This window comes from Microtus pennsylvanicus, chromosome 22, assembly GCF_037038515.1.
Source record: "Microtus pennsylvanicus isolate mMicPen1 chromosome 22, mMicPen1.hap1, whole genome shotgun sequence".
Classification (NCBI taxonomy): Eukaryota; Metazoa; Chordata; class Mammalia; order Rodentia; family Cricetidae; genus Microtus; species Microtus pennsylvanicus.
Window position 1 is genome coordinate 23,082,386 of NC_134600.1, and position 18,167 is coordinate 23,100,552.

At 40.1% G+C, this 18,167-nt stretch overlaps 1 protein-coding gene across 16 annotated transcripts in view; it reads left to right on the forward strand.

Moving 5' to 3' along the window:
* Adam22 (ADAM metallopeptidase domain 22) overlaps positions 1-18,167 on the forward strand; it is a 209,830-nt gene that overhangs the window by 117,483 nt on the left and 74,180 nt on the right. For all 16 annotated transcript variants that reach the window (XM_075956471.1, XM_075956475.1, XM_075956478.1 and 13 more), the window contains exon 5: positions 12,514-12,596. In XM_075956471.1, coding sequence (XP_075812586.1) covers positions 12,514-12,596 — 83 coding nt within the window. The remainder of the gene's footprint in view (positions 1-12,513; positions 12,597-18,167) is intronic.

Sequence of the window (18,167 nt, forward strand, 5' to 3'; positions counted from 1 at the left end):
AAGTCTTTAATTTCTTTCTTGACCCAGTGGTGATTCATTTGAGTATTATTCAGTTTTCATGAATTTGTAGGCTTTCTGTAATTTGTGTTGTTGTTGAATTCTAACTTTAAGCCATGGTGATCTGATAAGATACAGAGATTTATTACAGTTTTTTTTGTATCTGTTGAGATTTGCTTTGGTCAATTTTAGAGAAAGTTCCATGAGGTACTGAGAAGAAGGTATATGTTTTTGTGTTTGGGTGGAATGTTCTATAGATGTTTGTAAAGCCCATTTGAGTCATAGCATCCATTAGTTACCTTATTTCTCTCTTAAGTTTCTGTTTAGCAAACCTGTCCCTTGGTGAGAGTGGGGTGTTTAAGTCTCCCACTATTAGTGTGTAGGGTTTGATGTGTGATTTAAGCTTTAGTAATGTTCCTTTTACATATGTGGGCGCTCTTGTATTTGGGGCATAAATGTTCAGAATTGAGGCTTCATCTTGATGGATTTTTTCCTGTGATGAATATGAGATATCCTTCTCTATTTGTTTTGATTAATTTTAGTTTGAAGTCTATTTTGTTAGATATTAGGATAACTACACCAGCTTACTTCTTAGGTCCATTTGATTGGAAAGTCTTTTCCCAATGGTTTACTCTGAATTAATGTCTCTCTTTGAAGTTTAGGTGAGTTTCTTATATACAGCAGAAGGATGGATCCTGTTCTTATATCCATTCTGTTAACCTGTGTCTTTTTATAGGCAAATTGAGTCTACTAATATTAAAAGATATTAATGACCAGTTGTTGTTAATTCCTGTTATATTTTGGTGGTAGTGTATTTTTGTTTCCTTTTTCTGGGATTTTATGATGTGATATTGTCTATTGCCTGTGCTTTTGTGGGTACAGCTAACTTCCTTGGGTTGCAGTTTCATTCTAATGCTTTCTATAGGGCTGGATTTGTGGATAGGCATTGTTTAAATATGGTTTTGTCATAGAATATCTTGCTTTTTTTTTGTCTATGCTGAGTGAAAGTTTTGCTGGCTAGAGTAGTCTGTGCTGTCATCTGTGGTCTCTTACTGTCTGCATAACATCTATCCAGGACCTTCTGGCTTTCAGAGTCTCCATTGAGAAGTCAGGTGCTATAATGAGTCTGCCTTTATATGTTACTTGACCTTTTTCCTCTGCAGCTCTTAATATTCTTTCTTTATTCTGTATGCTTAGTGCTTTGATTATTATTTGGTGAGGGAACTTTTTTTTTTTGGTTCAGTCTGTTTTGTGTTCCGTAATCTTCTTGTATCTTTATAGGCATTTACTTCTTTAGGGTGGCAAAATTTTCTACTATGATTTTTTTTTAAATATATTTTCTGTGCCATTGAACTGGTATTCTTTTTCTTCTGCCTCTATAATTTTTTGGTTTGGTCTTTTCATGGTGTCTCAAATTTCCTGATCATTTTGTGTTAAGACCTTGTTGGCTTTAATGTTTTTTTGACTGATGAATCTATTTCCTCTATCCTCATGTCAGAGATTCTGTCTTCCATCTCTTGCCTTCTGTTGGCCATGATTGCAGCTGTAGTTCCTGTTCATTTACCTAGACTTTCCATTTCCAGAATTCCCTCAGTTTGTGTTTTCATTATTGCCTCCGTTTCAGTTTTCAAGTCTTGAACTGTTTCCTTTACCTGTTTGATTGCGTTTGCTTGACTTTCTTTAAGGGATATTGAGTTCTTCCAATTTTTTGTTTGTTTTTTCCCAATTTCTTTAAAGGATTTTTTTTTATTTCCTCTCTAAGGTTCTCTATCATCTTCATAAAGTAATTTTTATGGTCGTTTACCTCTGCGTCACCCGTGCTGGGCTGTTCAGCTTTTGTTGATGTAGGACCACAAATGGTGCCATATTGCTCTTTATGTTGTTGAATGGACTCTTGTACAGTATTCTATCCATCTTGTCCTCCAGTCGGTGCAGGTGGTACCTGTGCCCCCAGGGGCCACTGGTGCTGCTGTGGATGGTTCCGTTTGGGGTTCAATAAACCTTGTAGATTACAGGGTCCAATGGGGGTTGTGTGGAGCATTTCCTGGTGACCAGCTAGTGGACTGTGATGGATGGGCACGTCTGCTTTCCCTAGACATTGTTTCTCCTGTTTCAGTCTTGTCTTACTGGATTTATCCTTCATTCTTTTGTTTGATGAACCATTTTAGTTTATTGTGTTTTTAGAATGACTTTATTTTCTTTTTTTATTATTATTTATTTATTTATTAAAGATTTCTGCCTCCTCCCCGCCACCTCCTCCCATTTCTCCCCCTCCCCCAATCACGTCCTCCTCCCTCATCAGCCCAAAGAGCAATCAGGGTTCCTTGCCCTGTGGGAAGTCCAAGGACCACCCACCTCCATCCATGTCTAGTAAGGTGAGCATCCAAACTGCCTAGGCTCCCACAAAGCCAGTACGTGCAGTAGGATCAAAAACCCATTGCCATTGTTCTTGAGTTCTCAGTAGTCCTCATTGTCTGCTATGTTCAGCGAGTCTGGATTTATCCCATGCTTTTTCAGACCCAGTCCAGCTGGCCTTGGTGAGTTCCCGATAGATCATCCCCATTGTCTCAGTGTGTGGGTGCACTTCTCGCAGTCCTGAGTTCCTTGCTTGTGCTCTCTCTCCTGTTCCTGATTTGGACCTTGGGGTTTCAGTTAGTGTTTCCTTTCCAATAATTTCTTCCCTTATCTTTGTGATTTCTTTCTACTTAAAAATTTCCCCAACAGACTCAGTAGTGGGTACCTGTAATTTCAGTACTCTAGAGGCAGAGGCAGGAAGGTTCCTGCATATTTGAGGAGAGCTTGGTCTATATAGCAAGTTCTGGGCTATTCTGAGCCACTTAATGAGACCTTGTCTCATAAAAACAAAACAAGAGAAACAGCAGCAAAACTCCCCTGCTGTTCTCGTGTGACTCAGTGAGTTTAATGTTAGATTGCTAAACACCAGTTTCCTTTGGTCTTTAGTTGTAAACACCCAGCATCTAACTGAGTTTAAGAAAGCCTCTCTATGTAGTCCCCAAGTGCTGATATAACAAGCATGCACCAGTAAGTATAGCTAAAATGGACTCCTAAGCTACATTCCAGTCACGTCCTGGAATGCTGGCAACATATTTAGGTTACTTAGGATCTTTTATTTGATTCACAAATTGTATTTTTAGAAATAAGTTTCAATTGTTTAAAATTTTTATATTTTTGCATTTTTTAAAAATTCCAATCATATATTTGTTGGTTTGGAAATTTATTCCTTTGTAGTAAAGTGTAGTCTACAGGATAATGATTCTTTAGAAGTTGGCTTGGTATTTAAAGTAAAAAGGCTGGTACTCTTCCAGCTTCCACATAGCTTGTGAAACATTGAACCAAAAGGTTCTCTGGTTCAACTGCCCCCTTTCCTTTGGAAGAAAAATAGCAACAGAAAGACGCATGATTGGCTCAAGCCCCATGACAGTTTCTGAATAAAAAGTCATTTTTTTTCATGCTCAGCATTTATACAACCTTAAACATCTGCTTGCATTTTTTGCAGTGACACCGAGAAGTTCTTTCTTCCCTCAGGAAGATGACACTTTGTACCTGTGTCTATCTGGGTGACTCCACATCGTGGGGTGAGGGAGGGCTGGTGAATGCTTTAGGACTGGGGGTGCAGGAGAGAGGAGAGAAGCTGCAAGGAACCTTCATTTGGCTACCAGAAGAATCTCTTTCCTTCAGTGAAGTAGTAGGTGGAAGAAAGATAAAATGGAGGTAATATTCAAGTGAAGTAAATAGACAGTAACAGCAGACAAAAAAAAAAAAATCAATTTTGTTTTTCTTCATTACTTTAGATTCTCATATGGCTACAACATTCCATTATTTTCCTTATTTATTTGCTCATTTGTTTTTGATTTATTAAGACAGGGTCTCTTGTAAACGAGCTTGGTCTTAAGCTTCCTGTGTAGCCAAGGTTGGCCATGAGCTCTACTGTTCTTCCTTCCTGTACCTCTTAGGCCAGGATTAGGGGAGAGTGACACTGTGTCTGCCCCCCTTTCCCCCCTCCCCTCCTCTCTCCTCCCCTCCCATGTATTGTTTTGTAAAAAAAATAGTAGCAAAAATTGTATTCTTCCTTTATGTTAGAGATAAAAAATAAATTTTCTCTTGATATGTGTGTCCTTATCATCTTGTTCATATTTCAATGTCCAATACAGCATAAGGCTTAAGGTAATATATATCTTTTATGTTAAAAACTCCATGTGCAGAAATATATTTAAATTTTATTATTTATAAAAATGATACTATTACAGAATAGTTTCCTGGAAATGGTTAGAATTTCATGGGTTTATAATTACACAGTTGGTGTCATGTGGCCCACATTGATTTTCCATTCTCCCAATTTAGAACCATGTCTGAGCAAACCTGGTGAGAACCGTCTCTTATTACAGTAATTTACTACAGAGAAGATCTTTGTGGGAATCTAAAATTTTCAGTAGCCTTATAATAAATACATTTGTTATCTTTGTGGGTGTATGATGATTACCTGACAACTGAAAAATAATTTCTCTTGACAGCTTTGTGGTTAAAAATAAGTAATTTTGTAGTCTCTGGTTGACTTAATAACAATGGAAGGTCTGCTTTCCCATCCTCTTTGGTAAAAAGAAATGTGGTGTGTGTGTGTGTGTGTGTGTGTGTGTGTGTATGTGAGAGAGAGAGAGAGAGAATGTGTGTAAGAGTTTGTGTGTGAGAGAGAATGTCTGTATGAGAGAGTGTGTATGTATGGGTGTGTATAGAGGGAGAGGGAGGGAATGTATGTGTGAGTGTATGTGTGTGTGTAAGAGAGAATGTGTTTCTTACTCTATCACCCACCCTCTGTGCTTCTACAGATTGTAGCTTGGTTATCATTACCTTAACAGCTAATATCCACTTGTAAACAGATATGTAACCAGATATATATCTACCATGTTTGTCTTACTGGGTCTAGTTTACCTTATTCAGGAAAATATGTTTTCTACTTTCAGCGATTTACCTGCAAATTTCATGATTTTTTAAAATTGCTGAGTAACCTCCTACTGTAAATGTACATTTTCTTTATCAGTTCATCTGTTAAGGGATATCTAAGTTGTTTCCAGTTTCTGTCTATTATAAATAAAGCATCATTGAACTTGGTTGAGCAACTGTTTCTGTGGTAGGATGAAGCATCCTTAGGGTATATGCCCAAGAGGGGTATAAATTGGATCTTAAGTTAGAATTATTTCCATCTTCCTGGGAATCAGCCACACTGATTCCCATAGTGACTGTATGTGTTTGTACTCCCAACAGCAATGGATGAGTGTTTCCCTTACTCCATATCCTCACCAGCATGAGCTGTCATTATTTTTTTTTTACTGATCTTAGCTATTGTGAAGGGTGTAAGATGAAATCTCAAACTAGTTTTAATTTGCATTTCATTGATGACTAAGGATGTTGAACGTCTCTTTATCAGTCATTTGAGTTTCTTCTATTGAGAATTCTCTGTAACCCATTTCTTTAATTGGGTATTTATTTTCTTGATGTCTAGTTTTTGAGATCCTTATATATTTTGGATGTTAGTCCTCCTTCATAAATGATTACTACATGTTCCCAGGCTTATCAATAAATACAAAACCAGTCTAGACCAGGAATGTAGCAGATACAGAGTCCTGAGTCCAGTCCCTAGGACCAAAAACCAGTACAACTATTAAAAAAAAAAAACTTCACTCTAAACCATTTCTCTGTCTCTGTCTCTATCTCTGTTTCTTTCTCTCTTTCCCTCTTCCCCTCCCGCCTTCCCTTCCTCCCTCTCTCCCTTTCTCTCCCTTCTTTTCTCTCTCTGTCTCATTTTGATATTGGACCTTTCTGTATAGTTCCGGCTGGCCTGAAATTTTCAGCCCCCATGCCTCTGTACTGCCAAGTGCTGAGATTCCAAGTGTGCAGCAACACAGCTGGCTTTGGAATTAGTCATAACAAAGAATAAGATTCATGGCTCAGGGGACACTGTAGCACCGCTCGCTCAGGAAATGCGACCCCCGCTCTCCTCTCCCTCCCCGTACACACATGCACACACACATGAATTTAGTGTATTTCATTTTGTTAGGTTGTGGAATCTGCTGTATCCCCTGGTGAGGCATCTTAAGTAGGCATGATGCCTGTTTAACTGATGCGCAACCTGAGATCCACAGCATGCCTCTCTTTAAAAGGATGCTTGGGAATATGACTACACATCAGGAATATGGTAATCTGAAAGAGACATGGTCTGCTTGATCAAATAAGATAGACGCAGGAATGTAGGAAGAGGAGATAAAGTACAGTCTTAAAAATTACAATATCTAGGAAAGGATGAAAAATGGGAGAAGTGGGGGTCTAAAAAGGCTTTTGGCAAATGTGACTCTAGCCCCTTTAAAATGGGAAAAGTTATTGAATTTCCACTTGAGCATTTGGGGGAGGGCAAATGGCCATGACCCCGATACTTACTCGAGTGGGTTTTCTGCTGTGGGTTTTCATCATTTTATAATCCAGACTCCTTTTGTGTTATGTCATTTTGTTTATAATGAATTGTAATATTCTTTTGAGATCTTGTGGGCTGACTAATAGAAATATTGTATGACTTTGAATTTTATAAATAAATGATCTCTTTGAATTTCCTAGAATAAAAATATACGATGTTTTTTTTTATCCAAACAAACCATTAAATAGACACAAAGGTAGGGAACTTCTTTTAAATAGTACTGTCTAATTAGTTAAGACTAAACATCTGTACTATTATGACTGAATTATTGTATCAAGAAGTATGAAGAAGGTTTCTAGCACAGTGGATTTATTTCTTGAACAAAATGACAGCAAGGGAAAAGCACTATGACTGGCATCCAGATGTGGAGCCCATCTCTGTGAGGATATATTGATTTTCTAGTCTTCTACAACACATGCCTTAGATTATTATATATGATATATGTAACACCTACTTACACAGTAGCTGGCTTCTTAAAGTCAGATGAAGGTCTGGAGAATTTTACACTTGGTTAGATTTGAGAAACTTGGTGTACGTCAGTGGATGCTATTGAAACATGGGATTCTAATTGTATGTGTGTATGTGTGTGTTTATACACATGCACACCATAGCATGTGTATGGAGGTCAGAGGACAACTTCCAGGACTTGGTTCTCTCCTCCCATCATGTGCGTCCTGGAGATTAAACTCTGGTCCTCAGGTTTGACAGCTCATGCCTTCTCCCCATGCCATCTTCCTGATACAAAACACATAAGTTTAAGGAGAATGCAGTTTCTTAAGTTCAGTTACAATGTATAGTATAAAATAGATATGTGTATAGAACTATAATTGTATTTGTTTCTCTAATTTACTGAAATTTAAAATGCACTTGCTGTTTGACTGACTAGGTCAACAACCCTATGTATAGACTGTCACAAGTACACAGAAACACACGAGAAAGTGTTTGTTGCATCATTGTTTATGGCAGCAAACATTTATCCAAATATGTGTTAGGACAGGGCTATCATGAATTATTTTCATCCCACAATGGGATATCATGCCACTATTGGAAGAATGGTGATATAGGAAGATGTCAGGATTGCTTTAAGGGAAAGACAAATTAGGCAGAATGATGTAAATGCTATCAAACCATTTGTATATTGAAAAGGATTTTTTGTTTATTTAATTTTTTTCCAGCAATATAATTTGATCATGTTTCCCCTACCTCAAAGCCTCCTATTTCCTCCTCACCTTCCAACCTACCCAACTTCATGTTCAGCTAGCTGAGTGATGTTGATGATTATTTTTCTCCTCTGGCAGCATGCATGGTGCCTTCCAGTGCCAAGAGCTAGTTAGCAGAGGTTAAGCTTCTAGTTGGGTACCAGCTCAACTTCTTCATGTTTGATGACATAAATAAATGTTGGCTTTAGCAATAGGGTCTTACCAACAGGTTGCGAAGAGCAACCAATAACGCTGGCGGTAGCCTGTAATATTTGTGGGACTCCTTTGGCCAACAACTCAATAAGATATAACCCATTTTTTCGCCATGGAGGTTTTACTTGGTAGAATAAGATATCCATTTGGGGCATTGTCTCACCCATTATATGATGACTCAGTTTAAATTCCTCTCATGTATTATCTATTTTGGGAACTTCTACAGTAGGTTTCCATATGGTTTCTCAAGAGTCCTTTAGTGTCAGTTGTCCCTCCCCATCACTTTCCCCTTTTCCTCTCCTAGTCTAGTTTCCCCTACATCTCTTCGTAACCTATGTTCTATTTCCCTGCCCTTGGAAGATCCCCTTCTCCCCTCTGGTCTACTAGGTAGCTAACTTCTGTGATGATTTGGATTGTAACACACATAACAAAAACTTAAAAGTTGACATTCAAATATAAGAAAAAAAATGTACATTTATAATCTGTATAGGGATTACAGCATTTTATTTAGGATTGATATTAGAATTTATTCCTTCTATAGATATTCTGTATATGCATAGTATATACACAAACTATTTCAAAAAGGCTTATTTTTTGGTGGTACATATGGTTTGCACAGTGTACATAAGGGATCCAGTTTATTCTTTACTATAAGTGGCATAAATCCTTAGCACTTTTCTCCTAAATGTATATTATTTAAAAATCGCAAACAAAATAGTCCTTAAAATATAAAATTATTTGGTCATTTATATTAGTAATAGGACATAAATGAATTAAAATGCTTCATTATCATTAAAGTCTCTAGTTTAGAATAATAAATATTATCAAATATATTGAAGGAAAATAAAGTTCATTACTTTGCTTCTTCATTTATTTGTTTATTACCTTTTATGTTTATGGGTAATTTGCCTGCATGTATGTTTGTGCATCGTGTTCATGTGGTACTTGTAGTGTCAGGAAGAAGATATCAGATTCTGTGGAACCAGAGTTACAGATGGTTGTAACCACGCGGGTGCTAGGAACTGATCCCAGGTCTTCTGCTAGAGCAGCTAGTGTTCTTTTTTTTATTATTTTTTATTGAGCTCTGCATTTTTCTCTGCTCCCCTCCCTGCCTCTCCCCTCCCATCAACACTCCCCCAAGGTCCCCATGCTCCCAATTTACTCAGGAGATCTTGTCCTTTTCTACTTCCCATGTAGATTGGATTTATGTAAGTCTCTCTTAGTGTCCTCATTGTTGTCTAAGTTTTCTGGGATTGTTATTTGTGGGTTGGTTTTCTTTGCTTTATGTTTAAAAACCACATATGAGTGAGTACCTGTGATACTTGTCTTTCTGTATCTGTGTTACCTCACTCAAAAATGATGTTTTCTAGCTCTATCCATTTTCCTGCAAAATTCAAGGTGTTATTTTTTTCTACTGTGTAGTACTCCATTGTGTAAATGTACCACATTCCTTATCCATTCTTCGGTCGAGGGGCATTTAGGTTGTTTCCAGGTTCTGGCTATGACAAACAATGCTGCTATGAACATAGTTGAGCAGCTAGTATTCTTCTTAACCACTGAGCCACCACTCCTGGTTTCCTTGCTTTCTCATTGAATAATTGGGCCAGGTGGTGATGGCACACGCCTTTAATCCTAGCACTGGGTGTGTGTGGGGCAGAGGCAGGCAGATCTCTGTGAGTTCGAGACCAGCCTGGTCTACCAGAACTAGTTTCAGGACAGGCACCAAAACTACAGAGAAACCCTGTCTCAAAAAAAAGTGAATAATTGTTGATTTATGGTTAATAGCATCTGATAAATTTAAAATGTTAAAATGAGTTCTTACCATTATTTTGATGTATTACATATGCTATGAGAGCATATATTTATATTTCAGTATATATTTATAAATTCAACTGGAGCCGGGCAGTGGTGGTACATGCCTTTAATCCCAACACTCGGGAGGCAGAGGCAGGCAGATCTCTGTGAGTTTGAGGCCAGCCTGGTATACAAGAGCTAGTTCCAGGACAGGCTCCAAAGCTACAGGGAACCCTTGTCTTGAAAAATCAAAGTGAATAAATGAATGATTGAATGAATAAATAAATAAAGTCAATTTGAATAGCCCAGGCCAATGAGGTCTCTTTCTCTCCTGTTTATGTTTCTCTTTAAAGTGTCATGGACACACTCAATAGTGAGTCAACCACACTGAGTTCCTCTCTGCATTAGGGTTTATACAGACGGGCTCTGATCATAAGCTGTTCTTCGACAGACTCCTGTTTTTTTTTGTTTTTTTGAAGTGGAAATTAGTGGAAGATTCTTTTCTGTTGTCTAATCATCTAACTTTTCCTGCAGTGTAGTGGGGGGGAGTGCTCTTTAAAAACAGAATTATAATTATATTTATAATTACAATTATACAATGACACATTTCCAGAGTGGGTATTAAAAAAATAACCTTTAATAACTTATGAAATATTTTTATGCTCTGTTCTACTGGCATATTTTCTCACACAGTGGTTGCTGACTTTGATTATTTTTTAATATGAAACCATAATTATTGTGATTATCTTCCCTCTTTCTTCTCTCTTATGTGTTACTGTTGACTTCTGAGACCTCTTAGGAGAAAAATCTGTGTTTTGGTTGATCATTGTTGAGCTGAAAACAATACTTCAAAGAGCTTTCTCTCTGTGTCCAGGCCACCTCAGTGACTGTTGACTTTTTCTTGTATGGTCCGTATGAAGCTAGTGTTCTGATTTCAGGTAGAATCAGATGTGTCCAGAAAATAAGAACTATCTCAATCATGTGTTTGCCTGAACACTTGTAGTGGGTTCTATGGACTGTTCCCTGTTCTCATAGCCCAGTGGAGAATATTTATCTTCTGTCCTGAAAAAATAATAGAGTGGAATATGAGAAAAATGTGCAGTAAATCTGACTAGGAGAAAGCTTAGACATGGAGTGCATAAATCACAAGTTCGAGATCCAATTCGTGTGTAGTGTTGGGAAAAGACTACAGGATTTGTAGTCATCCAAAGTTTGCATCGCTACTTGGCGACTGTGAGCGTGGAACTTTTAAGACTTATAGCCTTGAGTCTTAAAAGTTATAGCCTTTCAGAGCCACTTTGGAGTCCAGTTCCGATGGATACAACTACGAAACACTCCTGCACCTAAGGCTCGGGGAACATTGTGGAAAGATTTTAAGAGCCAGAGAATCAGGGAGTTTGCTGTGAGCTTGTTTTTCATAACCATATTAGAAGTTAAACCCATAAAGATTCTGAATGCTAAACTGTGATCTGAACAAGGAGAGCATGAACAGACATACCACTTGCAAGCTGAGTAGTCAGAGGCCAGAAAGAGGAGGTTGGGAAGCTGGCCGGAAAGTTGGTCATGGCTGGGCATTATAGGAGGTTGGGGTGATCAGTAACATCTTAATATTTCTTGGACAGGACAGTCAAGAATCTAGGGGAACAAGTTAATTTATTTCTACAAGTCAAATTGGGGTAGTTACTGGAATTGTCACAGTTCAGCCAAAATGGAGGCATTCACAAAATGCCATTGCCCTGGCCAGCAGTAGGGTCAGGGACTGCACTCTGCCATTTTACTGAAATTCTCCAAAGCAGAGTGTTCCCAGCTACTATGGGATTATCTCAGAAGCAGTGGCAGGCATCAGATTTTCAGCCCTATTGCCTTCTGTGTCTTCTTACTCTTCCCTGTTAACTGGCCAGCACGGGGTATTTTAACAGGGTTGGTCCTTCAGGCAGACTAATGCGAGTAACATTTCCACTTCAACTACTCACTCCTTCAGTGTTCCTCTTTCACTTTTTCCTTTTTAAAAAAATCTCTGAATATCAATTTAATGACAGGCTTTCTGCTACAGAATAAGTAAGTTAGTGGGTGAATGGGAAAGGTGATTTAGAGCAGAGCTTTCCGAACTTTTATGAGCACATAAATCACCCATAGACTGTTAAAATGCAGATTCTCATTTGTAGGTCTGCTGCGACAAGGGCTCTATATTTTGAAGCTGCTCCACGGTGCTGTGGTCTTTGGACCATTCTCTCACTGCCGAGTGTTTCAAGACAACACCAGAGGATGCAGCTCATCTGTGTACCGTTTCTTTTCCAGTTGTGTTGAGAGAATTGCATTCAGTTGATGTGACCAGTTGCAGAGGGAACTTTAAACTCTACCCCCAGACTGTTAGAAGAAAAGCAATTCCCAACTTGAGAAAGAACGCTATAAACTTGATGTGAGCACCACAAAAACAGATCTTTTCCTCCATCACAGGAATCTGATGACTCTCAAGTGATGCCCGTTTCTTTTTGCTCAGCTGGATGATAAATTACCCTGCAATGTTGCTCAGAAGGGAATCCCTCAGAACTGGGAGATAGCTTATTAAACCTATCCTGGCGCATAGGCCACACAATTATCTCAGCATTTTGACTGCTGTAGCATCTGCATAAAAGCAAAGTGAAGTCCACCTTTATTCCCCTGCCTTCTGATTTGGCGTCTGCTCAATAGGCACGTTCATAAATAATTCTGTTGGAACTGGCTGGACAATGCTAATCTGGGTGATGAAGCCCGGTGCAGCGTATATGGAGGTGCAGTGTAAGATGCTTCTGGGGCCAGGCTCATACCCTCTCCTTCTCTTTCCAGGGAGGAGAACACTGTTACTACCAGGGCCAGATCCGAGGAAACCCTGGCTCATTTGTTGCTCTGTCAACGTGCCACGGACTCCAGTAAGTGTGACATAAATTACTTATACATTTGCTGTTTCGGTAACTTTTCTTTATGTTTAATGTATTAGTAAAATTTAGAGTTTCAGAATGTACTAGTACAATGTTAGAGTTTCGGGAGCCAGAGGCTTTGAAATTATGCCGCCATACAGTGATACTTGGAGAATTTTTTTTAGTTTTGTCTAGATACAGACTGGAGTGGCTTGGGTTAGTTTGTTCTCTGTTCCTGGGGATGATTAGCTCCTCAAAACCAATTCAACCTTCTACTCTTCCTTGGTTTGAGTCTTTCTATTTTCCTGAAATGATAGAAATCCTAGCAGCTGAACATTCATGGCTCTCTGCACAAACAACACAGATGACCTCAGAAGCTCTGTGTTCTGCAGAACCCACGTAACTCACAGCACTGTGGGAGGGGACACACACGCTCGTGGAGCTCTGAGGGCGAGTTTGTCTTTCCTTGCTTCCTTTCTCACGACCTTCCCCTCACAGAATGTTTGCTGATGGTGAACATGGGAATACACCTCTCTCCATCCTGTCTGGGATGGTGATGCATGTGTTTACGGCCTCTTGAGAACTACCAGTTCATCTCCGAGCATCCTGTTTAGACTGAATCATTTGATGCTTTCTGGCGTGTTTTACTCTGTTTGGTTTTTTTTTTGTTGTTGTTTCTTTTGTTTGCACAGAGTGAGCTAAGACAATTACTTTTAAGTTTTGTTGCTAGATATCCTTTTTGTAGTGAGTTGGAAATGTGGCCTTTTCCACTAATCAACTGGTACTGTGAGCCGCTGTGTATCCGTCACTGGAAACATCACGGCAATTTTAGCTTGGGTGAGTCTTGAGACCTCAGTGTAGTAGTAAGCAGGGCAAATTTGCCTGGCTTTATCTTGTAGAATATTATAGGTATATTTAGGTATATTATTTTTATTCGAGAAAGTAATAATAAATAACATCAGGGCCAGAAACAAACGGAGAATTGGCGCTGAAGGACCGGTAGAGCCTGAGAGACCCAAGGTGTCACCTGCAGCAGGTGGAGGGGGCCCTGCGGCATCCTTTCAGAGAACCTTGAGTGGGCGTTAGATCTGGAATCTGCAGTGGCGATGGAATGAGAAAACCTGCAGAGTCTGGCTAGTGGCCCAAGTGACAGCTCTGGCCAAGCTCTGGAGAGAGGTCTGTTAGACAGATAGACAGAGAAACTGCCAGGGTAAGTAGACGGCCAGAGGACGGAGGCCGTGCACTCGCTTAATGCAAAGCCTCTTGCTTCTTATGCCAAATAAATGCATATAATTGCATATGTTCCTCGAGTGAAGAGAGATTAACAACATGGCATCTTTGCCTTGATTTTCTTACCCGATGAAAGAAATGTTGAAATCATTGTCATAGTAAAAGTGGTGTACCTTATCTCAACACAGCAGGCCTGTAGGCTTGGTATATTATGTTTGATCTTACTGATGTTTATATGAGCAAATGTGTGTTGGAAAGCAGAGTGATTCAAAAGTAAGAGACCTTCCCCACCTCTGTATTACTCACAGAATCTCAGCCCAAATCACAGTGTGAGCATGGTGCTCAGTGCTCTCGGTTTGCGTCCCAGTTTCCCAAATGGACAGTGTCTGAGACCCAGGAGGAAGCGATGAGCTTCTCCTATGGGCCCTACTGGGCATGAGCGTCTAAGACAAGAGCTGGTTCTACCCTCCCACGGTCCTCTAAGGAAGGTGGGAACTGTAAACAGCGCCTCTCAGGATCCTGCCTCAGTTGCTTTAAGTTAGTATATTTCATATATTTCGTATCTATCTTTACAAACTCTTTCACTTAAAACTAAGCAAAGTGAAATTAATAGTAAAGTCCATGATGTGTCTCCAAGTACAAACAGAATTGTGTGCTACGGTGCTTAGACTTTCTTAGATGGTATAGACATGGTTCGTACATTTTGTTACTGATGAACCCTATTATGATCATGATTTTATTTCTGAACACAATTGCCTCTAGCAATATGTTGGAGGGATATTGCGGAACATTAAAGGACATAGGCTATCTCAGTATAATGGTTTAGGTATAAGCCATATTACTACATACAGAATTCATCTAGTATGAATGACCAAGTACATAATGAGGTCTTTTCATATTTCTGATTCACTGCATTTAGTTGAGGAATATACAATGTGAAAATTATATTAATAATCTTTTCTCATAGAGTCTATAGGGGTACATTTTTACAAATTCAAAGGATTAATAGCAATTATTTTGGTCCATGTTTGTTTGATGTTATCACAAAATCTTGTAACTATGGAAACCTAAAAAGATGAGATCAAATATAAGTTTATTGCCCCCTTGTGGAAATTTGTAAAAATGATTGTTTCCTTTCAAAGTCTTATTTTAATTCAGCTTTATAGCAACTTAACTCAACTGTTCTAATTATTTGGTTCTATCTCTAGGGTGTAATTGCTTTAGCCTTATCATATGTAGAATTTATGTTATAATGTAAAGCTGTCAACCCGCAAAGCAAATGAAACAGTTGTTTTACTATTCTTTATTATTATTATTCAGGTATTAGTAAAAACATGTTGTTATGAGAAATCAGAATCTTTTTATTTTTATTTTTTTTATTCTTGTACATTACATTCTAACCACAGCTTCCTCTCTCTCCATTCCTCTTAGTACCCCCCCACACAAACTCTCCCCTCCCCAGATGAACTCCTCCTCCATGTCCTTAAAAAAAGAACACACTGGAGATGTGGTGGCACATACCTTTAATCCCAGCACTTAAGAGGCAGGGCAGGAGGATCTCTGTGAGTACGAGGTCAGCCTCGTCTACAGAGAGCTTTCCAGGACAGCCACGACTGTTACACAGAGAAATCCTATCTTGAACTCCCTCCCCCACAAAAAAATGAGCAGGCCTCCCAGGGATACCAACTGAACATGGCATAACAAATTACAATAAGGCTAGGCACAAACCCTCCTATTAAGGCTGGACAAGGAAACATAGGAGAAGGAAAAAGGTCCCAAGTACAAGCAAGAGCGTCAGGGACACGACCACTCCCACTGTTAGAAATCCTACAAGAACACCAAGCTGCACAGCTGTGGCGTCTATTCAGAGGATCTAGATCAGAACCGTACCGGGTCTGTGACAGTTGCTTCAGTCTCTATGAGCTCCGTTGAGCCCTGCTTAGTTCTCCTGGTGTCCTTGCCCCCTCTGGCTCCTACACTCCTTCTTCCCCTTCTCTTTGTGGGGTTCCCCAGCTCCACCTAGTGTTTGACTGTGGGGCTTTGCATCTGCTCCGTCAGTTGCTGAACGATGTCTCTCTGACGACAGAGGGGCTAGACAGTTGTCCGTGAGTGCAGCAGAATGTCATCAGCAATCCTTTCATTGACTTTTTCCTTTGCCAGTAGTGTTTGTTTCTGTCCTGGGTTTCTAGGCTGTCTGACTTCTTGGCCATCCAGGCCAACTGGGCGTGGGCTCCCTCCTGTGGCCTGGGGCCTCTGGACACTCCCACATTTCTGTGCCACCATTAGCTTAGCAATATTGCAGGGAGGACAGACTGTAGGTTGATGTTCTGGTTCCACCTCTGGGAGCCTTACCTGGTTATAGATGACAGTTGGGGCTCTGTATCCCCTGTTACTAAGAGGCTTCACTAGGGTCACTCTTGTAGATTTCAGGGAGTTTCCTCTATACTAGGTTTCTAATAATTTCCCAAATGGTCTCCCAATTCCAGTCTGGTCTCCTAGGACTCTCCCTCCATCCCACCCTGACCTGATCCATCTCAGACCCAACCCTACCCATTCCCAGTCCACCCATAAACTCTGTTCTGTTTCCCCTTCCTAGGGAGGTCCACAGGGGTGCTCCCGAACCGTCCTTGTTACTTAGCTTCTCTGGGTCTGTGGATTGTAGCATAGTTAGCCTCTACTTTAGATCTAATATCCACTTAGGAGTGAGTACATAATGAAAAAATTATTCTAGCTTGCTTTCTATTGCTGTGAGGAAACACTGACCAACGTCAGCCTGGGGAGGAAGGGGCTTATTTTATCTTATACGCCGTAGTCCATCTTCAGTGGAAGCCGCGACAGGCACACAAGGCAGGGCAGGAACTGAGGAAGAGCTGAGGAGAAACGCTGCTTTCTGGTTTGCTCTCCTTGGCTTGGTCAGCTTAACTTCTTATACAACCCAGACCCATCTGCTCAGGCTTAGTAGCCCGGACTCTCCCATGTCAGTCCGTGCTCAAGAAAATGTCTCATAGGCTTGTCTGCAGGCCCGTCTAATGGGGGTAGCTCAATGGAGAGTCCCTCTTCCCAAGTAGGGCTTGGCTTTTGCCAAGTTCACAAAAACTGTGACAGGTAGCAAAATAATCTGCTTGCCATGTGAACACTGGCAAAGATTAATGGTTATAGAATGTTCTGGGTAGATCTGGCCAGTTCTTAGCGTGATAGAGAGAAAAATTTCTGTCATACTTTGCCTGTTTTGAAGAGGAGTCAACACAGGCATATATATCGCTAATAGTATATTATGGTAATACTACATTAAAACTACATCTGTTTATCTTGAAATTCCAATTCTGTGTCATCCAAACATTTGCATTTGAAAGCTGTACAGATGTGAGAATGTCTGTTCTGTGGGTATATTAGAGTTTTAGGCATGTGGAAGATGTCCCATCAGGGGTGAAAGAATTTAGTCAGAGGGAGACCTGGAAACCATTGTAATTATAGCTCAGGGAAACCAATAGATTTCATAGCATTATCATCAAGAGAAAAATAATATTCTGTATCTAACAGTGTTGCTGTCATGTGAGCCTTTAAACCCTAAATTGAAAAGGCAAAGTAGAAGATCACAGCTCTGCTCCCCTCAGGGGCCTGAACAAAGACGAGTGTTCAGTGACACCACAAGGCACCTGATCTCCGAGGAAGCACTGTGTTTTTCGGACCAGAGGGGTATCAGGGCTTTCTGACTAGGAGATGAACTTCAACACTCCCTGTGGTGGTTGTCTTGAGAATGGCCCTGTGGGCTCGTAGATTTACATACTTAGCCTCTAGTTGGTGATAGAAGGGATTAGGAGGTGTGGCCTTGTTGGAAGAGATATGACACTTGGGATGGGCTTTGAGGTTTCAAAATCCCAGTCTCTGTCTCTGCCTGCTACCTGAGGATCAGGATGTAGCTCTCAGCTACTTCTCCAGCATCATCATGCCTGCCTGTTGTCACGCTTCCCACCATGGAGATCCAGGACCAACTCTCTGAAACTGTAAGCAGGTCCCCAGTTAAATGCTTTCTTGTATGAGTTGTCTTGGTCATGATGTCTCTTCACAGCAATAGAACGGGAACTAAGGCACCCCCTTTATAGGATTTGCAAATAGCAGATAGCCATCTCCAGTTCCCCAAGAGCTCCTGATTTGTGCCTCCTTCCTGTCCTCTGCCTGCTGGGGCTGCCCACGGTGTTCCTTCTGCAACTGTTACTTTGTTTAGTGTCTTTGCTGTCTTTACATTGCTTAGGTTAAAACCTTAGGGTCTTGGTTGATATTTTTTTCTGGCAAAGTCCACATCAAACTTTTCAACAAAATCTTTTTGGTTCTACTTTCAAAATATATCTTGTC